General features: G+C 46.1%; 1 protein-coding gene across 1 annotated transcript in view; it reads left to right on the plus strand.

The window, feature by feature from the left end:
- Positions 1-24,389, plus strand: part of CHRDL2 (chordin like 2) — a 51,225-nt gene that overhangs the window by 18,999 nt on the left and 7,837 nt on the right. Inside the window, exons 6-9 of the mRNA XM_081197424.1 lie at positions 3,599-3,648; positions 6,358-6,526; positions 7,399-7,593; positions 11,135-11,308. Coding sequence (XP_081053550.1) covers positions 3,599-3,648; positions 6,358-6,526; positions 7,399-7,593; positions 11,135-11,308 — 588 coding nt within the window. The remainder of the gene's footprint in view (positions 1-3,598; positions 3,649-6,357; positions 6,527-7,398; positions 7,594-11,134; positions 11,309-24,389) is intronic.

Below are 24,389 nucleotides of genomic sequence, written 5' to 3' on the forward strand. Positions count from 1 at the left end.
TTCCACCGACTCTTCTCCCTGGTCTCAGATTCTGCCAGTCATTTCTGCCAATTCCATATAGTCCATCACCTTCATCTGCCATTCTTCCAAAGTGGGTAGATCTTGTGTCTTCCAATACTTTGCAATAAGTAATCTTGCTGCTGCTGTAGCATACATAAAGAAAGTTCTGTCCTTCTTTGGCACCAATTGGCCGACAATGCCCAGAAGAAAGGCCTCTGGTTTCTTCAATAAGGTATATTTAAATACCTTTTTCAGTTCATTATATATCATTTCCCAGAAAGCCTTAATCCTTGGGCACGTCCACCAAAGGTGAAAGAATGTACCTTCCATTTCTTTACATTTCCAGCATTTATTATCGGGCAAATGATAGATTTTTGCAAGCTTGACTGGGGTCATGTACCACCTGTATATCATTTTCATAATATTCTCTCTTAAGGCATTACATGCCGTAAACTTCATACCTGTGGTCCATAACTGTTCCCTGTTAAAATGTTTTTAAAAGACTTCCACCATTTACGCTGAGATCTTGTCTGCTGCCAAACACTGCCCTTTGTTAACATTTCCTAGGCTGCCCTGTGCAGGAATTGGTTGTTTTTTCTTTTTCTTTTTCTTGTATAACAATTTTTGTTGAGTTTTCCATATTTAGTCACATTTTATTACATAAATCTATAACCTTAAGCATTGCTCAAACAGAGCATCGACCTCCTTCCCTCCCTCTTTCTGACTTCCAAAAATCTTTTAGTAAATTCTTAGCATTTCTATAACCACTTTTTTACCTTCTATCTTCTTTTAACATTTCACCTCGTTATATGTAAAACAGCTCCTTATTTTAACATTACAAAATATTTCAACTCAAACCTACAAACGTTTGTACTAAGGTCAAAGCCTTCTGGAATATAATATGTAATGAATTAAAGAAGGTTTTTAAATATAATTTCAATAAAAAACCAGAGGTATTTTTGTTAGGTTCAATTGGAGAGGAAATTCAGAAAAAAGATGTAAATTTGTTTATGTATGCCGCAACGGCTGCAAGGATACTTCTGGCCCAGAAATGGAAGCAGCAGGAACTTCCTACGTTGGCAGTTAAAGATGGTGGAATACGTAGAGTTGGCAAAGCTGTTGGGAAAGATCCAGAATCGGCGAGACGAACTGTTTCAAAAGGACTGGAGCAAATTTATATTTTACATGAAAGAAAATTGTAAACATTTGAAAACGTTTGTAGGAATTGGTTGTTTTTCTAGCGCCAATCTCAAGCTCCTTTGCTCTCCCTCCTAGAGGGAGATTATTTTTCCGGGTGGCGCTGTGGGTTAAACCACTGAGCCGAGGACTTGCCGATCAGAAGGTCGGCGGTTCGAATCCCCGCGACGCGGTGAGCTCCCGTTGCTCGGTCCCTGCTCCTGCCAACCTAGCAGTTTGAAAGCACATAAAAGTGCAAGTAGATAAATAGGTACCGCTGCGGCAGGCAGGTAAACGGCGTTTCCGTGCGCTGCTTTGGTTCACCAGAAGCGGCTTAGTCCTGCTGGCCACATGACCCGGAAGCTGTACGCCGGCTCCCTCGGCCAGTAAAGCAAGATGAGCGCCACAACCCCAGAGTCGGCCACGACTGGACCTTATGGTCAGGGGTCCCTTTACCTTTACCTTTACCCAGGATCAACTGGAACTGTTTTGCTGCCTGAGGCAGAACTTCAGGGCAGCAGGTTAGTTTGGGGGCTGCAGGGCAGACCACGTGGCCCCCATTCCTAGCTCTATTCCTAGCTTCCTCGCTCTGCCTCATGGAAGGGCCGGCCCTGCCTCTCCCCATCCCATCTGAACTCCTTGCATTTGGTTATATAGGGCGGTGGAGGTAGGGATTTGATGGCAGGGGTCAGCAAATTTCTTCAGCAGGGGGCCGGTCCACTGTCCTTCAGACCTTGTGGGGGGGCCGGACTATATTTTGAAGAAAAAATATATGAATGAATTCCTATGCCCCACAAATAACCGAGAGATGCATTTTAAATAAAAGGACACATTCTACTCATGTAAAAACACACTGATTCCTGGACCATCCGCAGGGCGGATTTAGAAGGCGATTGGGCTGGATCCGGCCCCCGGGGCCTTAGTTTGCCTACCCATGGGCTACAGCGGGCATAGGCAAGTTCCGGCCCTCCAGATGTTTGGGACTACAATTCCCATCACCCCTAGCTAACAGGAGCAGTGGTCAGGGATGATGGGAATTGTAGTCCCAAACATCTGGAGGGCCAGAGTTGATTCCCGGGCCGTCCGCAGGCCAGATTTAGAAGGCGATTGGGCCGGATCCAGCCCCCGGGCCTTAGTTTGCCAGCCATGTTCTGTGGTTTCTTCAAGTTCTCTCCCTTAAGAAGTTTCTCTCTCCCTCTGTTTGATATAGTGAATAGTTACTTCCTTGGGAGTGAAGGGCAATAGGGTGTCATGACGGAGGGGTGTGTGTGGTCGACTGCGTTTCACCTCGGGGTGCTCCTGTTAAGTCCAGAGATCCCAGATATTTGCTGCCCTCACAATTTGAAAGTTAACTTTCAACCAGGTTAACTCAATGCACGCGTAACGTTAACATTTGAAAGGCAGCAATCGCTTCTTAAAGAACTACACATAAAACGTTTCAGACGGAAACATTCGTTATTTTTCAAACAGAAACAAGAAATAAAACTTGATCAATTTAAAAAGGGCCACAAAAGTGCTTTCAGGCCAATAAGTGAAAAATGGGTGCGTGATGTTACAGGCACCAGCCAGTCCATGCTGTGCTCAGTGGCCATCTTCTTAAAGCTGCAGATCCATTTTTTCTTTTTCTTTTTTAATAATATTTTTTATTAAATTTTAACATATAAATTATAGTACATACCACAAAACTTCATCTCTTATACAATCTTTTTTGGACTTCCATCAACTCCTCTGATGATCCACCGTTTTAATCACATCTTATGCAATTCTTAAAATTATATTACCTTTAATTGTCTTCACTAACCAACCCCCCCTTCCTTTTTGCAATAATTCTAATAATACTCCTCACAAAAATTCTTGCAAACCTACAAACGTCGTCTGTTCATCACAAATACTTTTCAAATAGTCTGTAAATTTACTCCAGTCTTCAGTGAATTTCTGGTCCCGCCAGTTTCGAATCCTTCCTGTTAATTTATCCAGTTCTGCATAGTCCATTAATTTCATCCTCCATTCTTCTTTCGTCGGTAATTCTTCTTGCTTCCATTTTTGGGCCAATAACGTTCTTGCTGCTGTTGTTGCGTAGAAGAACAGCTTACATTCCTTTCTATTTATATTACTTCCTACAATGCCCAGTAAAAATGCTTCTGGTTTCTTTAAAATGTATATTTCAACATTTTTTTCATCTCATTATATATCATCTCCCAGAAGCTTTTCAGTTTTTCACTTTACTTGATCCTGGAGAGGAACTGGTTCAGCTGGACAAAATATAGTGAGTGTTACAAAGGGGTGCCACCACTCAAATAATGTTTTGGTCAGGTTAGGAATCTGAATGAATAAACAGGACAGGCTAAACTGATGGACCAAGATGTATGCTAACTATGTGAAGCTCCCACCCAGATCTATGCTCTTTCTTTCCTCTTTGCAGATAATTCCTTTGAGAGGTTGATAGAAGAGCCCCAATTAAACAGAGGCGTCGTAAGTAAAGCTTTCAGTTTTTATTTCTTTAAAATACACAATTCATTAAGAGGCATGTTCTTTCGATATCGCTCACTAGCAGATCATCTCATGTGCAATGAACGTTACGGGTTCTCAGAATTTGCTGTGATAAAAGGTGACATAGAGAGAGTGGATAGAGGAGGGTTTTTTTATAGATTTATAGTTTTTTTATGTAGATTCATAGAATTATAGAGCTGGAAGGGAGGCATCAAGTCTCTACAATGCAGGAATCCCAGCTGAAGAATCCCTCTCATAATATTGGAATTGAAGCTGCACTTTGGGAGATTCAGGGCAGATAAAAGAAAGGACTTCTTCACACAGCGCACAGTTGAACTATGGAACTCCTTGCCACATGAGGCAGCAATGGCCACCAACCTGGATGGCTTTAAGAGAGGATTAGACTAATTCACGGAGGAGGAGAGGGCTGTCGAAGGCTACTAGCCAGGATGATGATGATGATGATAACAACAACAACAACAACAACAATAACAATAATAAAAAATAATATTTTATTTATATCCCGCCCTCCCCAGCTGAAGCTGGACTCACAGCGGCTAACAACAGTAAAATAATACAGCATTCTAAAATCAATTCATTATAAAATCAGTTTGAATCAGATTAATGGCAACCATTGGGCTAGAGTTCTGTGAGGATTACAGAAGGAGGGAGTCAGGCTGTGCCTTGGCCAAAGGCTTGGTGGAACAGCTCTGTCTTGCAGGCCCTGCGGAAAGATGTCAAGTCCCGCAGGGCCCTGGTCTCTTGTGACAGAGCGTTCCACCAGATCGGGGCCACTGCCGAAAAAGCCCTGGCTCTAGTTGAGGCCAGCCTAACCTCTCTGTGGCCCGGGATCTCCAGTATGTTTTTATTTGAAGACCGTAAGTTCCTCTGTGGGACATACCGGGAGAGGCGGTCCCGTAGGTACGAGGGTCCTAGGCCGTATAGGGCTTTAAAGGTTAAAACCAGCACCTTAAACCTGATCCTGTACTCCACCGGGAGCCAGTGCAGCTGGTAGAGCACCGGGTGAATGTGATCTCGCAGCGAGGACCCCATAAGGAGTCTCGCTGCAGCATTCTGCACCCGCTGGAGTTTCTGGGTCAGTCTCAAGGGCAGCCCCACATAGAGTGAGTTACAGTAATCCACTCTGGAGGTGACCGTCGCCTGGATGACAGTGGCTCTGTGTGTCTCCACAGTTGGAGGCAGCAGTGCTTGTGAATCCCAGTTGCTGGAAACCACAGGAGATGAGAGTTGGTCTTGTGTTCGAATCTCGCTTGCGGGTTTCCTGCAGGCATCTGGCTGGCAACTGTGAGAATGGGATGCTGGACTAAGATGGGCTTTTGGTCTGATCCAGGAGGTACTGCTTAGGTTCTTATTCAACTGATTTCCAGCACCGTCCCATTTACAGTCATACCTCGGGTTACAGACGTTTCAGGTTGCGTTTTTTTTGGGTTACGGACCGCTGAAACCTGGAAGTACCGGAACGGGTTACTTCTGGGTTTCGGTAGTTGCACATGCGCGGAAGTGCCAAATCGCAATCCGTGAGTGCGCAGACGCGGCGCTGCAGGTTGAGAACGCTGCGGGTTGCGAACGTGCATCCTGCACGGATCACGTTCGCAACCCGAGCGTCCGCTGTATTTATTTATTTTTAATTGCAAACAAAAAGAAAGAAAGAACTTTGGCCTACATCCACAGCGATCCACTAATCCCAATCTAAAAATATATATCATTGTACGTAGTCCATATATCACAATAGCTATCCAAATGAGATTGGTGATTAGAAGGTATACAGTGGTACCTTGGTTCTCAAACTTGATCTGTTCCGGAAGTCCGTTCCAAAACCAAAGCGTTCCAAAACCAAGGCGCACTTTCCCATAGAAAGTAATGCAAAATGGACTGATCCGTTCCAGAATTTTAAAAACAACCCTTGAAACAGCAATTTGGCATGAATTTCACTATCTAACAAGACCATTGATCCATAAAATGAAAGCAATAAACAATGTACTGCAGTCACACAATCAGTCAATCAATCAATCAATCAATCAATCAGTAGCTGAACTGGGTTCCACACAGTCACCCAAAAAAAGGAAAAGAGCCACAAAGATGCAAAATAAACAGCAAAAACAGACAGACCTCAGCGTAACACTCAAAGCGGAAGCGTGGCACTCAAATCGGAGCACGTTTGGCTTCCAAAAAAAGTTCGCAAAGCGGAACACTTACTTCTGGGTTTGCAGTGTTTGGCTGCCAAGTTGTTTGAGTCCCAAGGTGTTTGAGAACCAAGGTACCACTGTACTGTACTTTCAAATGTAGAATGTAGAAAGGTCAGCGAGATCTTCAGACCACCGAGTGACGGGCGGTGGATCTTTATCCTCCCAACCTTGAAACATAGCTGTCAACGTTTCCCCTTTTTTAAGGGAAATTCCCTTATTCCGAATAGGATTCCTCGCAAGAAAAGGGAAAAGTTGACAGCTATGCCTTGAAATCTCTTTGCCTCCGTAAGGGCTCTCGGAATCCGCTTTCGTTGCCCCCCGTTAGTCCCCGCATCTCAGGAACTGTAACTCTAAAGAGCCTTTAACTGAATGAGACTAGAATCAGAGTTGGCTGAGACACCTGAGGGTCATCCAGCCTGACCCCGTGGAATGAGATCGCCTGCTGAATTGACTGGGGATCTTTCCATGTTGTCTGGCTCTGCAGAGGCACCCCCGTTACCACTGCGCGGTGGGCGCTGGGAGCAGAGGATCTGCTGGAGCAGTTGATCCCCCGACGGGAGCCTCGCTGGAACTGATCCCCAAGAGCATCAAGCAGAAAGTGGGAAGCGGCGGAACGACGGTCAGAATCATCCTGAAGGAGCAGAACAAAAAAGGTATTGTCAGTTCAGGTGAACACTGCGATGTGCAGCCAGCAGCACGTGAGTTCAGTCTCCCTCTGAGATGAACTCACAGTTTCTTTATGTAACCACCCAAGTAAAAAGCCTGCCTTTCAGGGATCAAATCGTGAACTGAAATGTGAGTAAACTTATTGTTACTTCACTCAGAAAGATTCTTGTGTCTTTATTGTTTTAGGAGGGCTTAAAGGGGACACCAGGAAATAATCTTAACTAAGAGATTCAAACAAATCTACAAACTAGCTTCCAGCTATATTGAGGGGAATCAGCTCTGCTACACCTCTTACTAGCATGAGAGAAGGAAAGATAATACAGTCATACCTCATGTTACGTTTGCTTCATGTTACGTTTTTTCAGGTTGCATCCCACGGTGACCCGAAGGACTGGAAAGGGTTACTTCCGGGTTTCGCCGCTCGCGCATGCGCAGAAGAGCTAAATCGTGCTTCGCGCATGCGCACAAGCCCCAAATCGCGCTGCGCACCTGTGCAGATATGGTGCTTCAGGTTGTGGGCTATTCGTGTTGCGAACAGGCCTCTGGAACAGATCCCGTTCACAACCAGATGTACCACTGTACTTTTCCAGGGAGTCTTCTCTTCTCATGAGGTGGCCAAAGTATTGGAGCCTCAGCTTCAGGATCTGTCCTTCCAGTCAGCACTCAGGGCTGATTTCCTTCAGAATGGAGAGGTTTGATCTTCTTGGGACTCTCAAGAGTCTCCTCCAGCACCTTTACCTTTTACCTTCCTACTATCATTAACTTTCCCACACATCTCAAATGGCTTGAACTTGGACTGCACTCTGTTTTTTTGTATTTTCACCTGTGGTCTTCTCTCTCTCTATCTCTCTCTCTCCAGCTTGTGTGTACAACGGGAAGACCTACTCGCATGGAGAAGTGTGGCACCCCACGATCCGCCACTTCGTGCTCCTGCCCTGCATCCTGTGCACGTGCAAAGACGGGAGCCAGGATTGCCGGAAGATCACATGCCCCAAGGAATACCCCTGCGAGGAACCCGAAAATGTGGAAGGGAAATGTTGTAAAGTCTGCCCAGGTAATAAACAGACACACTGACTGCATTTCATGCTTGTGTGTATTACCCCTTTCCTGTATAGGACTGGGGGGGTGGACTAGATGAACCTCAGGGGTCCCTTCCAAGTCTACAATTCTAGGATTCTAGGACTAGGAAGAATACTAAGGCGGGGCGTGCACAGAAATGCATATATTCCCAAAACACTAGGGAAAGATGCATGCCAAAATGTGAATTATAGGCAACACTGAATACAAAAATGTGTACGTTAGGAGGAATTTGCACTAAGATCGCAAACTGGTGTGGAAATGCAGAGAATGAATAGACATCATATATTACAAGGACAGGAAGAAACATTACAGACAGAAGAACTGCCACACACAGGAAGAACCAGAAGAGAGTTTGAATGCTTCACCTGTGGGTGTATAAATTATTTCATGTGCTGATACGAATGGAAGTCGTTAAAACTGCAGCTGCGATAGAAAGGATTGCTATTTCGACTGGAGTGTAATTGGAATTTGTAAGATCTTGGAACGCAAAAATAAAGCAAAACATCAAACCATCAATTCTAGCTCACAGGGGGCCACTTAAATTGTTTAATTTGGTATTATTAGTTGTATTGTGATTTGGCATTGTTATAATGAGGCTGGGGCCACGGGTGGCGCTGTGGTCTAAACCACAGAGCCTAGGGCTTGCCGATCAGAAGGTTGGCGGTTCGAATCCCTGCGATGGGGTGAGCTCCCGTTGCTTGGTCCCAGCTCCTGCCCACCTAGCAGTTCGAAAGCACGTCAAAGTGCAAGTAGATAAATAGGTACCGCTCCGGCGGGAAGGTAAACGCCGTTTCCGTGTGCTGCCCTGGTTTTGCCAGAAGTGGCTTAGTCATGCTGGCCACATGACCCGGAAAAACTGTCTGCGGACAAATGTCAGCTCCCTCGGCCAGTAAAGCGAGATGAGCACCGCAACCCCAGAGTCGTTCGCGACTGGACTTAACTGTCAGGGGTCCCTTTACCTTTACCTTTTTATAATGAGGCTTATTATTGGATTATTGTAATTGAAAACTAATAAAAAATATTTTTTTAAAAAATGGAAATGTGGAGAGTGGGAAAGTGGGAAAGTGGGAAAAATGAGAATATGGGAGCTCGCAAAGTGGATGGATCGGCCCATTCCAATGCAAAGGGTGGGATGCGGGTGGCACTGTGGGTTAAACCACAGAGCCTAGGACTTGCCGATCAGAAGGTCGGTGGTTCGAATCCCCACGATGGGGTGAGCTAGGCCAGTAAAGCGAGATGAGCGCAGCAACCCCAGAGTCGATCACGACTGGACCTAATGGTCAGGGGTCCCTTTACCTTTACCTTTACCTTTACCTTTAATGCAAGGATACACCACGGTTATGTGAAGTCTACAAATCACTGAGTGCAAATGTGGCTCCCGCATCTCTGCCAGGAGAAATTTCACAGGGTTCCCTGACTTTGAAACTTTGGGACATGTTGCTTGTATGCAGAGCTGCCACCTCTGAATTAAACACCACTTATTTATAGCTCTGTCCCAGGAAGAAAATCTCAAGGAAGAGGCCACAGCCGGCTGGGGTGTCCAAGAACCTCGACTAGACACAATAAACCCAAACTTAATTTATTAATTACTCCGCAAGCAAAAACAGAACATTACCAGTGGCGGGTGAAGGAAACACCCTGAGGGCCAGACTACGTCTCTCTGTGAGCCCCTTGGCAGGCCAAAGATAAACATGGCAGGCGGTTGGAAAACAGGAATGATGCAGGGGGAACCGGGAAGAGTGTAAATGACACCTCGGCATGGGTGTGTGAAGGAGCCAGCGGGGTGTCACTCATTTGGGTCCTGGAACTGGGGCCATGCCATGACCTGAGGCTTTGGTGGACTGTCTCGCCAGAGTGGTGCATGCTCTAGTTATCTCTCGCTTGGACTACTGCAATGCGCTCTATGTGGGGAAACAGGGCAGGGGAAGGAAACGTGGTTCATGTTGTTGTAAACAAAAATTGCCCTTTTCCCCTTATGGGGTATCCAAGAGCCCATATAGAGTCCTTACGTAGGTTCTCTAATGGGTAGGAGAAAATAACAGAGACCAACCAGAGAATATTGAGAAGCAAAGCAGCTAGTAAGCTTGATCTTTATTGATCTGTTGCAACAGGGTGCTCCCCTCACACGCAGGAGAGGAGGAAGAACCCAGAACAATGGCGGGCAAGGCCTTATAAAGACTTTTGAAATTGCCACCCTGTAGATCAAGACCACCCCCCAGATACATCATACCTACATCACAGAAAAGGTGGTCTAAAACAGAAAATTGAATGTTGTTTTTCTCCTGTCGTTGTTTATCTCCTGTCTGGCGGGTTACTTGACTGGATTGCCTGGGGAGCCTGGCCAGTCTTTTGTAATGATAAATACTTAGTTCCTGGGCCAGGTCACAGGCTCACACCCTATTCATACAGTATCTTAAATGTGCCCTTAAGACAGGATTTGTGAGGAAAGAGACAATGGGGAGGTTTCCCACTTTGACCTTGCAGAAAAAACATTTGCTCAGTTTAGGAATCAAAATGGTTCCAGGTCGGTCTTCCTGTGCTGATCTATGTACATGCTTGGTTGGTACACTTATGAACATTACCATATATCTAAGACCATAAAATTCCTAACACAATATGAAGGAGTGCAGAGGTGGTGTGGGCAGTGGGATGAGCCAGGCTGTCAGGAGTTCAACCTACACTCGAGTAGGACCCTGGCAGAGACACATACCCGACTGGCATGTTCCCTCCCTCCTGGTCGATCGTTCGGGAGCTTCATAAGCTTTCTTCAGTCATCACAACGACCGATGCCAACAGAAACCGGCACACTTAGGGATCTGCAGAGTTTGCACATCTTGTGTGACAGACCTCAGCAACTCAGCATTTTGGCTAATCTACCTTTATTTACATATAAACACACACGATGCACTGCAACATGGCTCCCTCTCTAGCATTAGACAGCAAAGAGAGAAAGAACAAAGGACAATAGTCCCACTTCACGGAACACAGTAACACAAACATCCTGTCTCCGTCACTTCCCACTCTGTGGAGTCAAAACACATACCGTCATGTGATAGACAACAATCCCATGACTGCAGTCATGGAGCAGGAATTATAACAGGCTCCGTGCAAGGCGGTGGAGAAGCAGGGGAAGGAGGGAAGGGGCGCTGGGGGGAGCAGTTGGAGCGCGTAGCCTCGAGCGCGGGGGTCTTTTGAGGTAGAGTGGACGGGGGGGGAGCGGTGGTAGAGTCACGTTTATTATGCGCAGAGCTTGAGATGCAAGCACACCCCATGTAGCCGAGGAGGTGGTGTGTTGCGGAGCCGGCGGAGAGAGCTCTGGACTGCGGGAAAACATCCGGAGTGTTCCCGCCTCCGACGGGCACCCGAGGCATGCAGGCACTAAGGCCCTGCTCCACCTCGCTTACCTCCCCGCTCTCCCCGGACTCTCCGCCTGGCGCCCTCCACGGCTTGGTGCCCTGGCTCGCCGCGCCACTACGCCCAATGGTAAAGACTTCCCTGTTTGTGTGTGTTTTTAGAGGACAAAGAGGCGCCCACTGACAGCGGGGTCGATACCACCAGATGCCAAGTCTCGGTCTACATGTTCGTTCCGTCCTCCACCTCAGAGAACCCCAAAGAGAACTTGAGGAAGATTGCGATCGAGCGGGAATCCTCGGAAGATGTCGAGATCTACATCTGGAAGCTCGTGAAAGGTGAGGAGCTCTTTCGAACCTGCAGCGCTCTCGCTTTTGCGCAGCTGGGTTTTGGCCTTGCTTTTAATGAGTATTATGAGTTTCATCTATTTATTTGGAGGACTTATACACAGTCTTTACCAAAGCATTCTCTCTTTTTTTAATAATTATTATTATTTATTTTCCATTTAAACCTATACATTCACATCATTATTATCCACTTTACCTCCCTGCCTCTTTAGAGCATGTCAACTTCCTTCCCTCCCACCTCTTGGCTTTCAAAAGTAACCTTTATATCACAACATTTTATATGTTTTCTGATTCTAATATAACTCATTACAAAATACCTCAAAATTTAAATAAACATAGAAAGGTAAAAAAATTTCTCATTACAAGTCTTCGGATAACCCTGCTAGTGTTGTTAATTTCTTACAATGATCTTTCAAGTATCATATAAATTTACTCCATTCCTTTTGGAATAATTGATCCAGCTGGTTTTGGATTTTTCCTGTCAGCTCCGCAAGTTCTGCAAATTCCATCATTTTCATCTGCCACTTTACTTTCATTGGTACTTCTTCTTGTTTCCATTTTTTAGGCTAGAAGGCTAGAAGGGTTGTTGCCACTGTAGTTGTATACATGAACAGTCTTGGTCCTGGAACAATAGGATTCAGAACGAATCATAGAATCATAGAGTTGGAAGAGACCACAAGGGCCATCGAGTCCAACCCCCTGCCAAGCAGGAAACACCATCAGAGCACTCCTGACATATGGTTGTCAAGCCTCTGCTTAAAGACCTCCAAAGTAGGAGACTCCACCACACTCCTTGGCAGCAAATGCCACTGTCCAACAGCTCTTACTGTCAGGAAGTTCTTCCTAATGTTTAGGTGGAATCTTCTTTCTTGTAGTTTGGATCCATTGCTCCGTGTCCGCTTCTCTGGAGCAGCAGAAAACAACCTTTCTCCCTCCTCTATGTGACATCCTTTTATATATTTGAACATGGCTATCATATCACCCCTTAACCTCCTCTTCTCCAGGCTAAACATGCCCAGCTCCCTTAGCCGTTCCTCATAAGGCATCGTTTCCAGGCCTTTGACCATTTTGGTTGCCCTCCTCTGGACACGTTCCAGTTTGTCAGTGTCCTTCTTGAACTGGGGTGCCCAGAACTGGACACAGTACTCCAGGTGAGGTCTGACCAAATGCAGCAGTCTGATTGGTCCCAGAACAATAGGACTCAGAATGCAGCCGTCTGGTTGGTCCTAGAACAATAGGATCCTAAAGGCAGCAGTCTGATTAGTCCTAGAACAATAGGATTCAGAATGCAGCAGTCTGATTGGTCCACAGGAGCCACCCAATCCAGCTCCAGGTGGAAGTGAATCTACAACCTGATTGGCCAACAAGTGGGGCCCATTGGGGGAACTTCCATTCCTCCTCACCACTATGAGTTGAATAAAGAGCACAAAATCCACTCTCGACTCCAAGTATATTTCACAACTTGAGAGTCCAAACTCAAAGCAACTCGGAAGGAGGGGGTAATAAATACTTCCAGAGTAACAAATGCTTTCTGGACCGAGAGAGCAGGTCACCCAGTTCCTTGTCATGTTTGACCAGTGATATCGCTTACAACCTGTCAGAGGTAGAGGCGCTATGTTTGGGGGGGTTGCCTGTTTTATACGGCGTTTGTTGGGTGGTCTCTAGGCTGGAGGCCAGACAAGAGGAGCCACCCAAAAGGAGTGATGTGGAAGGAAAGATTCTGGGCAGCAGAACAAGCCGAACTGAATTTCCGGTTTTCCCAATGAGTTGGCCTCCGAAAAAAATCACACACAGAAGGTTGGCGTATGAGAGACTGTCCCAAAGCCGCTCGGCAAACTTCAAGGCCGAGTCAGGATTTGAACCCAGGACTCCGCAATCCTGGCACTCTAACCGCTAGACCACACAGCCCTCTGGGCTTGATAGGAGGCTGGTGGAGCACTGTCCCCTCTCCGCCTGCCACATTGCAGTGTAGTGGTTGGGCTAGAAAGTGGGTTAGGAAGAGTGGGTGGTGTCGGGGGCTCCCCTAATTTTCGCTGAAAGTTCTCTGCGGAAAACATTTCAAGTTCTCAGGTTAATTTAGGTTACATCTGCCTTCGTGCAGAGTTGTGATCCCAAAGCCCCTCCACCAATGAATTATTATCGAAATAAAAAAAATTAAGGTCATATATATATATATATATATATATATATATATATATATATATATTTGCTTTCGTAGATTTTCACGGGTACAGGAATGTAGGTTTTGGTGTCTTCGGGTGTCTTCCCGTGTAAGAGTTGGGGTGTCTAGGCGACGTTTCGACGAGGTCTCACTCGTCATCTTCAGGCTGGTGCTTTCGGCTTCTTGTTACTAGAACAGAGCAGGATCTCAGTGTTTGAGTTCCTATAAATACTGTTGAGGGGGTGTGGTGTATAGCCTCCAACGTTCTGGGCAGAGAGGGAGTTCCCAGGTTAGTGTGCCTTTTCTTCTTTTGTTCCTTAATTACTTGAGGGATATCTTGAGTGATTTCTTGAGTGATATTCTGAGTACCACTTAGGAGGGTCATTAGGTGTGGATTAGTTGCTAAAGCTTTCGTGTCTTGACCTCTTGAGCTTGTGAAGAGTTTTTCTGAGAAGATGGCTGTACTGCACTTAGTTGTGCTCTGGCTTGGCTTCGTGTATAGGGGCGAGCTGTGGTTTTGTGCCCTGTGCCAGCCAGATCTGTGTAGGGATTGCAGGGGGGTGCAGCATCCGGAGGTGCCACTATGGTTTGGCTACTGGATGGTGTCTGTACTTTATCTGTGGAGAGGGTATGGGTTTGGGTCTGGTGTGGTTGATTGGAGATGGCGTTCTGTGTGTCTCTGGTTCTGGTGTCGGTTTTTGTGGGGAGGGCTAATTTCCAGATGTCTGGCAGGCGGGACGTGTCGTCACGCTTGTTCATGTTGTGAGGGTGTTTCTCTATCTCGATGGCTTCCATGATTATTCTCTTGTGGTGATGTTCCATGTTAAAGAGCAATTTGGAATCTGCAAAATTAATTTCGTGTCCTGTTTCTTTCATGTGTTGGTAAAGAGAGGAAGTTTTTTCTTCTTTTTTGACGGCATTCTTGTGTTCTGCGATACGTGCATTTATTCGTCTGTTTGTTTGTCCAATGTACGTGGCTGGGCAGACTTTGCAGGGTATTTCATAGACCCCTTGGTTTTCTAACTGGATTTTATCTTTTGGGTTTCTGAGGATATTGGCTATTTTTTGGTTGGTGCAAAAGGCTGTTTTGATATTGTGTTTAAGGAGGATTTTGCTAATTTTATCTGTAGTGCCCTTGATATAAGGAAGGAGGGCCATGCCATTGTTTTCTTCTGTGTCTTGGTTTTTGGTTTTTTTTACTCTTTTTTGGTTTTTGGTTTTTTTTTACTCTTACACGGGAAGACACCCGAAGACACCAAAACCTGCATTCCTGTACCCGTGAAAATCTACGAAAGCATATATATATATATATATATATATGTAGGTTTTGGTGTCTTCGGGTGTCTTCCCGTGTAAGAGTTGGGGTGTCTAGGCGACGTTTCGACGAGGTCTCACTCGTCATCTTCAGGCTGGTGCTTTCGGCTTCTTGTTACTAGAACAGAGCAGGATCTCAGTGTTTGAGTTCCTATAAATACTGTTGAGGGGGTGTGGTGTATAGCCTCCAACGTTCTGGGCAGAGAGGAAGTTCCTAGGTTAATGTGCCTTTTCTTCTTTTGTTCATTAATTACTTGAGGGATATCTTGAGTGATTACTTGAGTGATATTCTGAGTACCACTTAGGAGGGTCATTAGGTGTGGATTAGTTGCTAAAGCTTTCGTGTCTTGACCTCTTGACCTTGTAAAGAGTTTTTTTGAGAAGATGGCTGTACTGTACTTAGTTGTGCTCTGGCTTGGCTTCGTGTATAGGGGCGAGCTGTGGTTTTGTGCCCTGTGCCAGCCAGATCTGTGTAGGGATTGCAGGGGGGTGCAGCATCCGGAGGTGCCACTATGGTTTGGCTACTGGATGGTGTCTGTAATTTATCTGTGGAGAGGGTCTGGGTTTGGGTCTGGTGTGGTTGATTGGAGATGGCGTTCTGTGTGCCTCTGGTTCTGGTGTCGGTTTTTGTGGGGAGGGCTAATTTCCAGATGTCTGGCAGGCGGGACGTGTCGTCACGCTTGTTCATGTTGTGAGGGTGTTTCTCTATCTCGATGGCTTCCATGATTATTCTCTTGTGGTGATGTTCCATGTTAAAGAGCAATTTGGAATCTGCAAAATTAATTTCGTGTCCTGTTTCTTTCATGTGTTGGTAAAGAGAGGAAGTTTTTTCTTCTTTTTTGACGGCATTCTTGTGTTCTGCGATACGTGCATTTATTCGTCTGTTTGTTTGTCCAATGTACGTGGCTGGGCAGACTTTGCAGGGTATTTCATAGACCCCTTGGTTTTCTAACTGGATTTTATCTTTTGGGTTTCTGAGGATATTGGCTATTTTTTGGTTGGTGCAAAAGGCTGTTTTGATATTGTGTTTATGGAGGATTTTGCTAATTTTATCTGTAGTGCCCTTGATATAAGGAAGGAGGGCCATGCCATTGTTTTCTTCTGTGTCTTGGTTTTTGGGGGGTGTTTCTTTTTGGATTAGCTTCGTAACCCTGTTTTGCTGGTATCCGTTGGCGATTAACACATTTGAGAGATTCTGTAACTCAGTTGTCAAGTGGTCTTTGTCAGCCAGGCGTTTGGTTCTGGAGATGAGAGTCTTGGCTACGGAGTTTATTTGTGCAGGGTGGTGGTGTGATTGTGCATGTAAGTAGCGGTTGGTGTGTGTTTTTTTCCGGTAGATAGTGTGTCCTAGGGAGCCATCAGGTTTTTTGTAGATTAGGACGTCAAGGAAGGGAAGTTGGTTGTTGGCTTCTATTTCCATAGTGAATTGTATTTTGGGGTGTAGGCTGTTGAGATGTGTGAGGAAGCTATCTAGTTTTTCCTTCCCGTGTGGCCAAATTACAAAGGTGTCGTCAACATATCTGAGCCAAAGTTTGGGTTTGTGTTCTGACTTGTCTAAAGCATTGGTTTCAAAGTGTTCCATGTACAGATTTGCGATGACCGGTGAGAGGGGTGATCCCATAGGTGCTCCTTCTATCTGTTTGTATCTTTGTCCATTGTGGATGAAGTACGTGTTGGTTAGGCAGTGGTTGGTCAGGTCCAGGATGTATTCGGGGGGATTGTATTTGTTTTGAATGGCTGTCAAGGCTTCATTAATGGGCACTTGTGTGAAGAGAGATACAACATCGAAGCTCACAAGTAGGTCATCGGGATGTAGGTTTTGCTTCTTTATTGTTTCTATGAACTGGAAGGAGTTTGAACCGGATGCTGCACCCCCCTGCAATCCCTACACAGATCTGGCTGGCACAGGGCACAAAACCACAGCTCGCCCCTATACACGAAGCCAAGCCAGAGCACAACTAAGTGCAGTACAGCCATCTTCTCAAAAAAACTCTTTACAAGGTCAAGAGGTCAAGACACGAAAGCTTTAGCAACTAATCCACACCTAATGACCCTCCTAAGTGGTACTCAGAATATCACTCAAGTAATCACTCAAGATATCCCTCAAGTAATTAATGAACAAAAGAAGAAAAGGCACATTAACCTAGGAACTTCCTCTCTGCCCAGAACGTTGGAGGCTATACACCACACCCCCTCAACAGTATTTATAGGAACTCAAACACTGAGATCCTGCTCTGTTCTAGTAACAAGAAGCCGAAAGCACCAGCCTGAAGATGACGAGTGAGACCTCGTCGAAACGTCGCCTAGACACCCCAACTCTTACACGGGAAGACACCCGAAGACACCAAAACCTACATTCCTGTACCCGTGAAAATCTACGAAAGCATATATATATATATATATATATATATATATGCTTGGTTGGTGCATTTATGAACATTATATATATATATAATGTTCATAAATGCACCAACCAAGCACATACATCGATATATAAACTACATGTCTGAAACCCCACAGAAAGTCCTGAAACCATTTTGTCCTTCCCAAATTGACCTCAAACAGTTCTCTGCAAGGTCAAAAGAAAATGGAAAAGCCTCCCCATTGTCTCCTCCTTCACAAATCCTGTCTTAAAGGTATGTCTGTGTATGAATAGGGTGAGCCTGTGACCTGGCTCAGGAACTAAGTTTTTGTCCTTACAAAAGACTGGCCAGGCTCCCCAGGGTATCCAACCAAGTGACCATTAACAGGCAACCTGCCAGACAGGAGATAAACAACACACTCAGATTTCTGTTGTAGGTATGATGTATCTGGGGGGTGGTCTTGAGCTAGACCTCTTCTGTGATGTATGTATGATGGTTCTGGGGGTGGTCTTGGACTCCAGGGCGGGCAATTTTAAATGTCTATATAAGGGCAGGCACACCTTTGTTCTGGGTCCTCCTCCTTTCCTGCGTGTGAGGGGAGCACCCTGTTGCAACAATTCAGTAAAGATCAGGCTTATGAGCTGCTTTGCTTCTCAATATTCTCTGCTTGGCCTCTGTTATTTTCTCCGACCGATGGAGAACTTGCAAAGGACTCTATAAGGGCTCTTGTGTTCCCCATAAGGCAGGGGTCTGCAACCTTTAAGACAAAAAGAGCCACTTGGACCCGTTTCCGAAGGAAAAAAAACCTGGGAGCCGCAAAACCATTGCGATATTTAAAACAAATATATCTCCAGACATCTCCAGTATGACAGCGGGCGGGAAGGTGACGTCGGGACTAACGCACACACCGCCCCCATGTGGACGTCACAGCCAGTACAGCGCCTGCCACAGTGGGGAGTGTCGGGGCACACAATGCGCCTCCTCCCCTCGCTAGTATCCGCCCCGGAGCCGCGGCAAAGGTGTAAAAGAGCCACATGCGGCTCCGGAGCCGCGGGTTGCAGACCCCTGCCATAAGGGAATAAGGGCAGATTTGCGTTTATTACATTATCATTATAATGTAATAAATTATAATAAACTTATTATAAATTATAATAAATTATAATTATAATGTAATTTATTACATTATCATGAGCTTGCAGGGCAGCAGCTGAAGAAGGAGCAAAAGGGGTTTCTTGTGTGTGTGTTTCTTTGTGGCTGATTAGCTGCTCTCCCTGTGCAAAGGTCAGAGGGCGCAGGGTTTCTGTTGAGTCAGGTGATTAGCTGTGGGAGGAGCTTATCAGAGCTTGATCCATCTTTTAGATTTAGGGGAGCTAGTCTCAAACGTTTGTTGGGGGAGACCTAGTTTTTTTGGGGGGGTTATTTGTCCTGTCTTCACTCTTTTTAAGATGGAGGACTACTGTAGCCACCCCCAACGACACGTTTTCAAGATGGAGGGTGAGGGAACAGCTGCAGTCACCTGCGGTTCCTGCGCAATGTTTGCCATCTTGCCAAAGGTTGCAGGCAGCTTTACCTGCAGCAATTGCATGTTGATTGCCCTCTTAGAAAACAAAGTCCAGCAACTGGAGGAACGTGTAGCTACGCTCCAAAGAATTAGAGAGCTGGAGCTCTTCTTGGAAGCAACAGAGAACACCGTCTCCACCAAGGAGGAGACAGGGGACACCCCTGAGAAGGAGACTAGTTCACCAACACAGGAGCCAGATATATGGAGAAACGTGACTCAAAGAAGTAGGAGGCCCAGGGTTCGCTCTGATTGTTTAGAAATACACAATCGCTTTGAAGTCCTCTCCCCTAGCATGGAAGACGAAGAACAGACTCCATTTGAGGATCTCTCCCTCATTACAGTCGATCAGGTATATGAAGACGAGCAGCAAAGTCAGTCCTCAGGGAATGTGCAGGCGACCTTGGAACGGACAGCTCACGGAAGAACCCCGACCAAACCTAAGAGGAGGCGTGTAGTGGTGATAGGGGATTCCCTACTGAGGGGAACAGAAGCAGTGATCTGTGGGCCTGACAAGATGTCTCGGGAGGTGTGCTGTCTCCCCGGGGCTAAGATCCAAGATGTAAGTGAACGACTGCAAGGAATCATAAAACCCACTGACAAATACCCCTTCCTCTTGGTTTATGTGGGAACCAATGACACTGCAAGCAATAGCCTCCAGAAGATCAAAAGAGACTACGAGGCTCTGGGCAGGAAATTGAAGCAATTAAATGCACCAATTGTCATCTCATCTGTCCTCCCAGTTGAACGACGTGGCCCAGGGAGAGAGGGGAAAATAGTGGAAGTGAACAGCTGGCTTCGCAAATGGTGTAAACAGGAACGGTTTGGATTCTTAGATCATGGACTGCAGTTTCTTGAAGATGGACTTCTGGCAAGCGATGGGCTGCACCTCACAACGGTTGGGAGGAATGTTTTTGCCAAAAATCTCAGCAAATGCGGGGGAGGGAGACAGTGCTCCTGAAGGTAGGAGTCTATCAATTGATGAAGATGATGATCCAAATGTCATAGACCAAATGGAGCAAACAGCACGCAGACCTAGTGGTGGGAGGAAAAAATCCTTAAATAAGAGACACAGGGAAATGATTAATGGACTTCAATGTCTGTACACTAATGCGCAAAGCATGGGAAATAAACAAGATGAGCTTGAGCTCTTGGTACAGCAAACTAAATATGACATAATAGGTATCACTGAAACCTGGTGGGATAAGTCCCACGACTGGAATGTAATAATGGAGGGATACAATCTATTTCAGAGAAACAGACCAGACAAGAAAGGAGGAGGAGTGGTGTTATATGTCAGGGATGTGTATACCTGTGAAGAGATCCAAGATTTAGAACCTCAAAGCCAAAGTGTGAGCATTTGGGTCAAAATTAAGGGAGAGAAGAATAACAGAGACCTCATTGTGGGAGTTTACTATAGATCCCCAAGCCAAACGGAGGACATAGATGTTGCCTTCCTGGAACAGATGGCCAAGCATGCAAAAGGAAGGGAGATAGTAGTAATGGGGGACTTCAATTACCCAGATATTTGTTGGATGTCAAACTCAGCCAAGAGCATAAGGTCAAACAGATTCCTCACTGGCCTTGCAGACAACTTCATTGTCCAGAAAGTGGGAGAAGCAACAAGAGGAACAGCCATTTTAGATCTGGTCCTAACCAATGTTGATGACCTGGTTAGTGGGGTAGAAGTGGAAGGATCATTAGGCGCGAGTGATCATGCTCTTCTGAAGTTTACTATACAGCGGAAAGGAGCAGCCAAGCATACTAGGACTCAATTTCTTGACTTTAAGAAAGCCGACTTCATAAAACTTAGGGAAGTGTTGGGTGAGATCCCATGGACAGTAATACTAAAAGGAAAGGGAGTTCATGATGGCTGGGAGTTTGTTAAGAGGGAGATAGTAAAAGCACAACTTCAGGCAATACCAATGAGATGGAAACATGGAAGGTGCCTAAAGAAGCCAGGGTGGCTATCTAAAGAACTTTTAACTGAGTTAAGATTTAAAAAGGATGTGTACAAAAAATGGAAAAGGGGGGAAACCACCAAAGAGGAATTCAAACAAATAGCCAGCACGTGTAGACACAAAGTCGGAAAAGCTAAAGCACAGAATGAACTCAGGCTTGCTAGAGAGGTTAAAAGCAACAAAAAAGGCTTTTATGGGTATGTCCGTAGCAAAAGGAAGAACAAATAAACAGTGGGGTCACTCAGAGGAGAAGATGGTGAAATGCAAACAGGGGACACAGAAAGGGCTGAACTCCTCAATGCCTTCTTTGCCTCAGTCTTCTCCGATAAGGAAAACAATGCCCGACCTGAAGAATTTGGAGCAAATGATTCAGCAAAGGAAACACAGCCCAGAATAACTAAGGAGATAGTACAAGAATACTTGGCTAGTTTAGATGTATTCAAGTCTCCAGGGCCAGATGAACTGCATCCAAGAGTATTAAAAAAAACTGGCAGATGTGATCTCAGAACCACTGGCAGTCATCTTTGAGAATTCCTGGAGAACAGGCGAAGTCCCGGCAGACTGGAGGAGGGCAAATGTTGTCCCTACTTTCAATCCATGGATTTCTGAAAAATAAGTCATGTCAGACTAACCTGATCTCGTTTTTTGACAGAATTACAAGCCTGGTAGATGAAGGGAATGCAGTGGATATAGCCTACCTTGATTTCAGCAAGGCATTCGACAAGGTGCCCCATGATATTCTTGTAAAGAAGCTGGTAAAATGCAGTCTTGATTATGCTACCACTCAGTGGATTTGTAACTGGCTGACTGACCGAACCCAAAGGGTGCTCATCAATGGTTCCTCTTCATCCTGGAGAAGAGTGACTAGTGGGGTGCCACAGGGTTCTGTCTTGGGCCCGGTCTTATTCAACATCTTTATCAATGACTTGGATGATGGACTCAAGGGCATCCTGATCAAATTTGCAGATGACACCAAACTGGGAGGGGTGGCTAACACCCCAGAGGACAGGATCACACTTCAAAACGACCTTGACAGATTAGAGAACTGGGCCAAAACAAACAAGATGAACTTTAACAGGGAGAAATGTAAAGTATTGCACTTGGGCAAAAAAAATGAGAGGCACAAATACAAGATGGGTGACACCTGGCTTGAGAGCAGTACATGTGAAAAGGATCTAGGAGTCTTGGTTGACCACAAACTTGACATGAGCCAACAGTGTGACGCGGCAGCTAAAAAAGACAATGCAATTCTGGGCCTCATCAATAGGAGTATAGCATCTAGATCAAGGGAAGTAATAGTGCCACTGTATTCTGCTCTGGTCAGACCTCACCTGGAGTACTGTGTCCAGTTCTGGGCACCCCAGTTCAAGAAGGACACTGACAAACTGGAACGTGTCCAGAGGAGGGCAACCAAAATGGTCAAAGGCCTGGAAACGATGCCTTATGAGGAACGGCTAAGGGAGCTGGGCATGTTTAGCCTGGAGAAGAGGAGGTTAAGGGGTGATATGATAGCCATGTTCAAATATATAAAAGGATGTCACATAGAGGAGGGAGAAAGGTTGTTTTCTGCTGCTCCAGAGAAGCGGACACGGAGCAATGGATCCAAACTACAAGAAAGAAGATTCCACCTAAACATGAGGAAGAACTTCCTGACAGTAAGAGCTGTTTGACAGTGGAATTTGCTGCCAAGGAGTGTGGTGGAGTCTCCTACTTTGGAGGTCTTTAAGCAGAGGCTTGACAACCATATGTCAGGAGTGCTCTGATGGTGTTTCCTGCTTGGCAGGGGGTTGGACTCGATGGCCCTTGTGGTCTCTTCCAACTCTATGATTCTATGATTCTATGATTATCATTCTCATCATCATCTCTGGATCCATCCCGAGTCTGAGGGCACATTTCACAGAATCGCAGAATTGTAGAGTTGGAAGGGCCCTCAAGGCGTCATCTAGTCCAACCCTCCGCAATGGAGGTTGCCTCTGTGTGGATGGGGGTCCAGGGGGGGTCTCTCAGAGCAGGGCCCAGACCCCCAAACCTTTTTTCTGAGTGCCCCAGATGTTTCTCAGTAGGTAATTAATTTTGGGGAGATCAAATGGGAGTAACCAGGTAGGATATTTACACGAGGAAATAAACTAATTGAAGATGATTTTATCTAGAGTTGCGGAGGGGGGGTGTTCAGGGGGTGATAATTGAAGGGGAACTGAGTTTATTTGGAGCAGGATCTGTGGTGAAGTTAATTGGAAGGACCTGACCTAAGGTAATCTGGGGTGGAGCCCCAATTAATAGGAGACTATCTGGCAAAGGGCTGGATGTAAATATCAGTTGGCATGTCTTCTGTGGCATTCAAATTATGGATCTGCATTGTGTATGTGGGAATTAGCATATGCAAATTCCATGCAAAGTTGTGCCCCGAGGCTGCAGCCCCAGATCTTTTATGTGCCTAGCACATTGCCCCTGCTTTTAGTCTCTTGGCAGGATTCGACTCCGTGACTCAATGTGGGCGCCCACCCTCTCTCTCTCTCTCTCTCTCTCTCTCTCTCTCTCTCTCTCTCTCTCTCTCTCTCTCTGTCTCTCAGAAAAAAAGGCACCTCAGTCCGTTTTCCTCTCCGCTTTAAACAATTGACTCAATGGCAGCGGCACAGAAAGGCGCATAAATCTGCAGACAAATATTTTTATATTTCCTGTTTGAGCCACGTTTCAAAACGTCGGGGGATTAGCAGAAACCCAAAACCCAGTTGCTGTGTCTGCCAGGATGGATGAAATATGTACCATGTTTGGCCGGAGCTGTGGAAAAAAAGGGAAGGGCAGGGCAGAGAGGAGGAGGTTTCTCTTAGATAGGAGAAGGGATGAACGGGCAAAATAAAATAAATGTCCTTTTTATGCTCCGTGTTACGGCACAAGCCGGAGCTCCAGGTGGTTCGACAATAGAGCCAAAGAGTCATAGGATTGTAGAGTTGGAAGGGTCCTCCAGCGGTCATCTAGTCCAGCCCCCTGCAGTGCAGGGATCTCAGCTGAAGTATTCATGACTGATGACCACCCAACCTCTGCTTAAAACCCCCCAAGGAAATACCATATTTTTCGCTCTATAGGACACCCCGGATGATAGGACGCACCCAGTTTGGGGGGACAGGAGAACAAGAAAAAAAATATTTTGAATCCTAGAAGCCATAACAGCAAGATACCATGGGACTTCTGGGATGCCGTCTGGCTGTTCTGGCTTCTGGGATAACCGCGCCAAGCCTCTTCAGGGCAGCGGGATGAAGGCTCCCCCTGCCCGGAAGAGGCTGCGCACAGCTAAGGCAGAAGCCAGGGCAGGCGCGAGGCTGAAGGGTCACTGCGCAGTTCAAGCGAAGCTGGAGAAGGACAGGCTTCGCAGGACAGGTGCCTCGCTGTGAAGCTGGAGGAGGAACAGAAGGAGACCCTTCTGCTCCTCCTCCGGCTTCTAGGCAGGCACGTGGCTGAAGGGGCGCTGCGCAGTTCTCCCTCTCTGAGCAACACCTCTCCTGCGAAGGAGAGGCGCTGCGCAGAGAGGGAGAACTGCGCAACGCCCCTTCAAGCGAAGCTGGAGAAGAAACAGAAGGAGACCCTTCCGTTCCTCCTCCGGGTTCTCAGGAAAGGCGCCTCGCTGGGAATCTGGAGGAGGAAAAGAAGGAGGAAAAAAGTGTGTCCTATGGAGCGAAAAATACGGTAGTTTGAGCCTGTCCTTAGGTTCGCTTCCAGC

This window comes from Podarcis bocagei, assembly GCF_964188305.1.
Source record: "Podarcis bocagei genome assembly, chromosome: 6".
In the NCBI taxonomy this organism is placed as follows: Eukaryota; Metazoa; Chordata; class Lepidosauria; order Squamata; family Lacertidae; genus Podarcis; species Podarcis bocagei.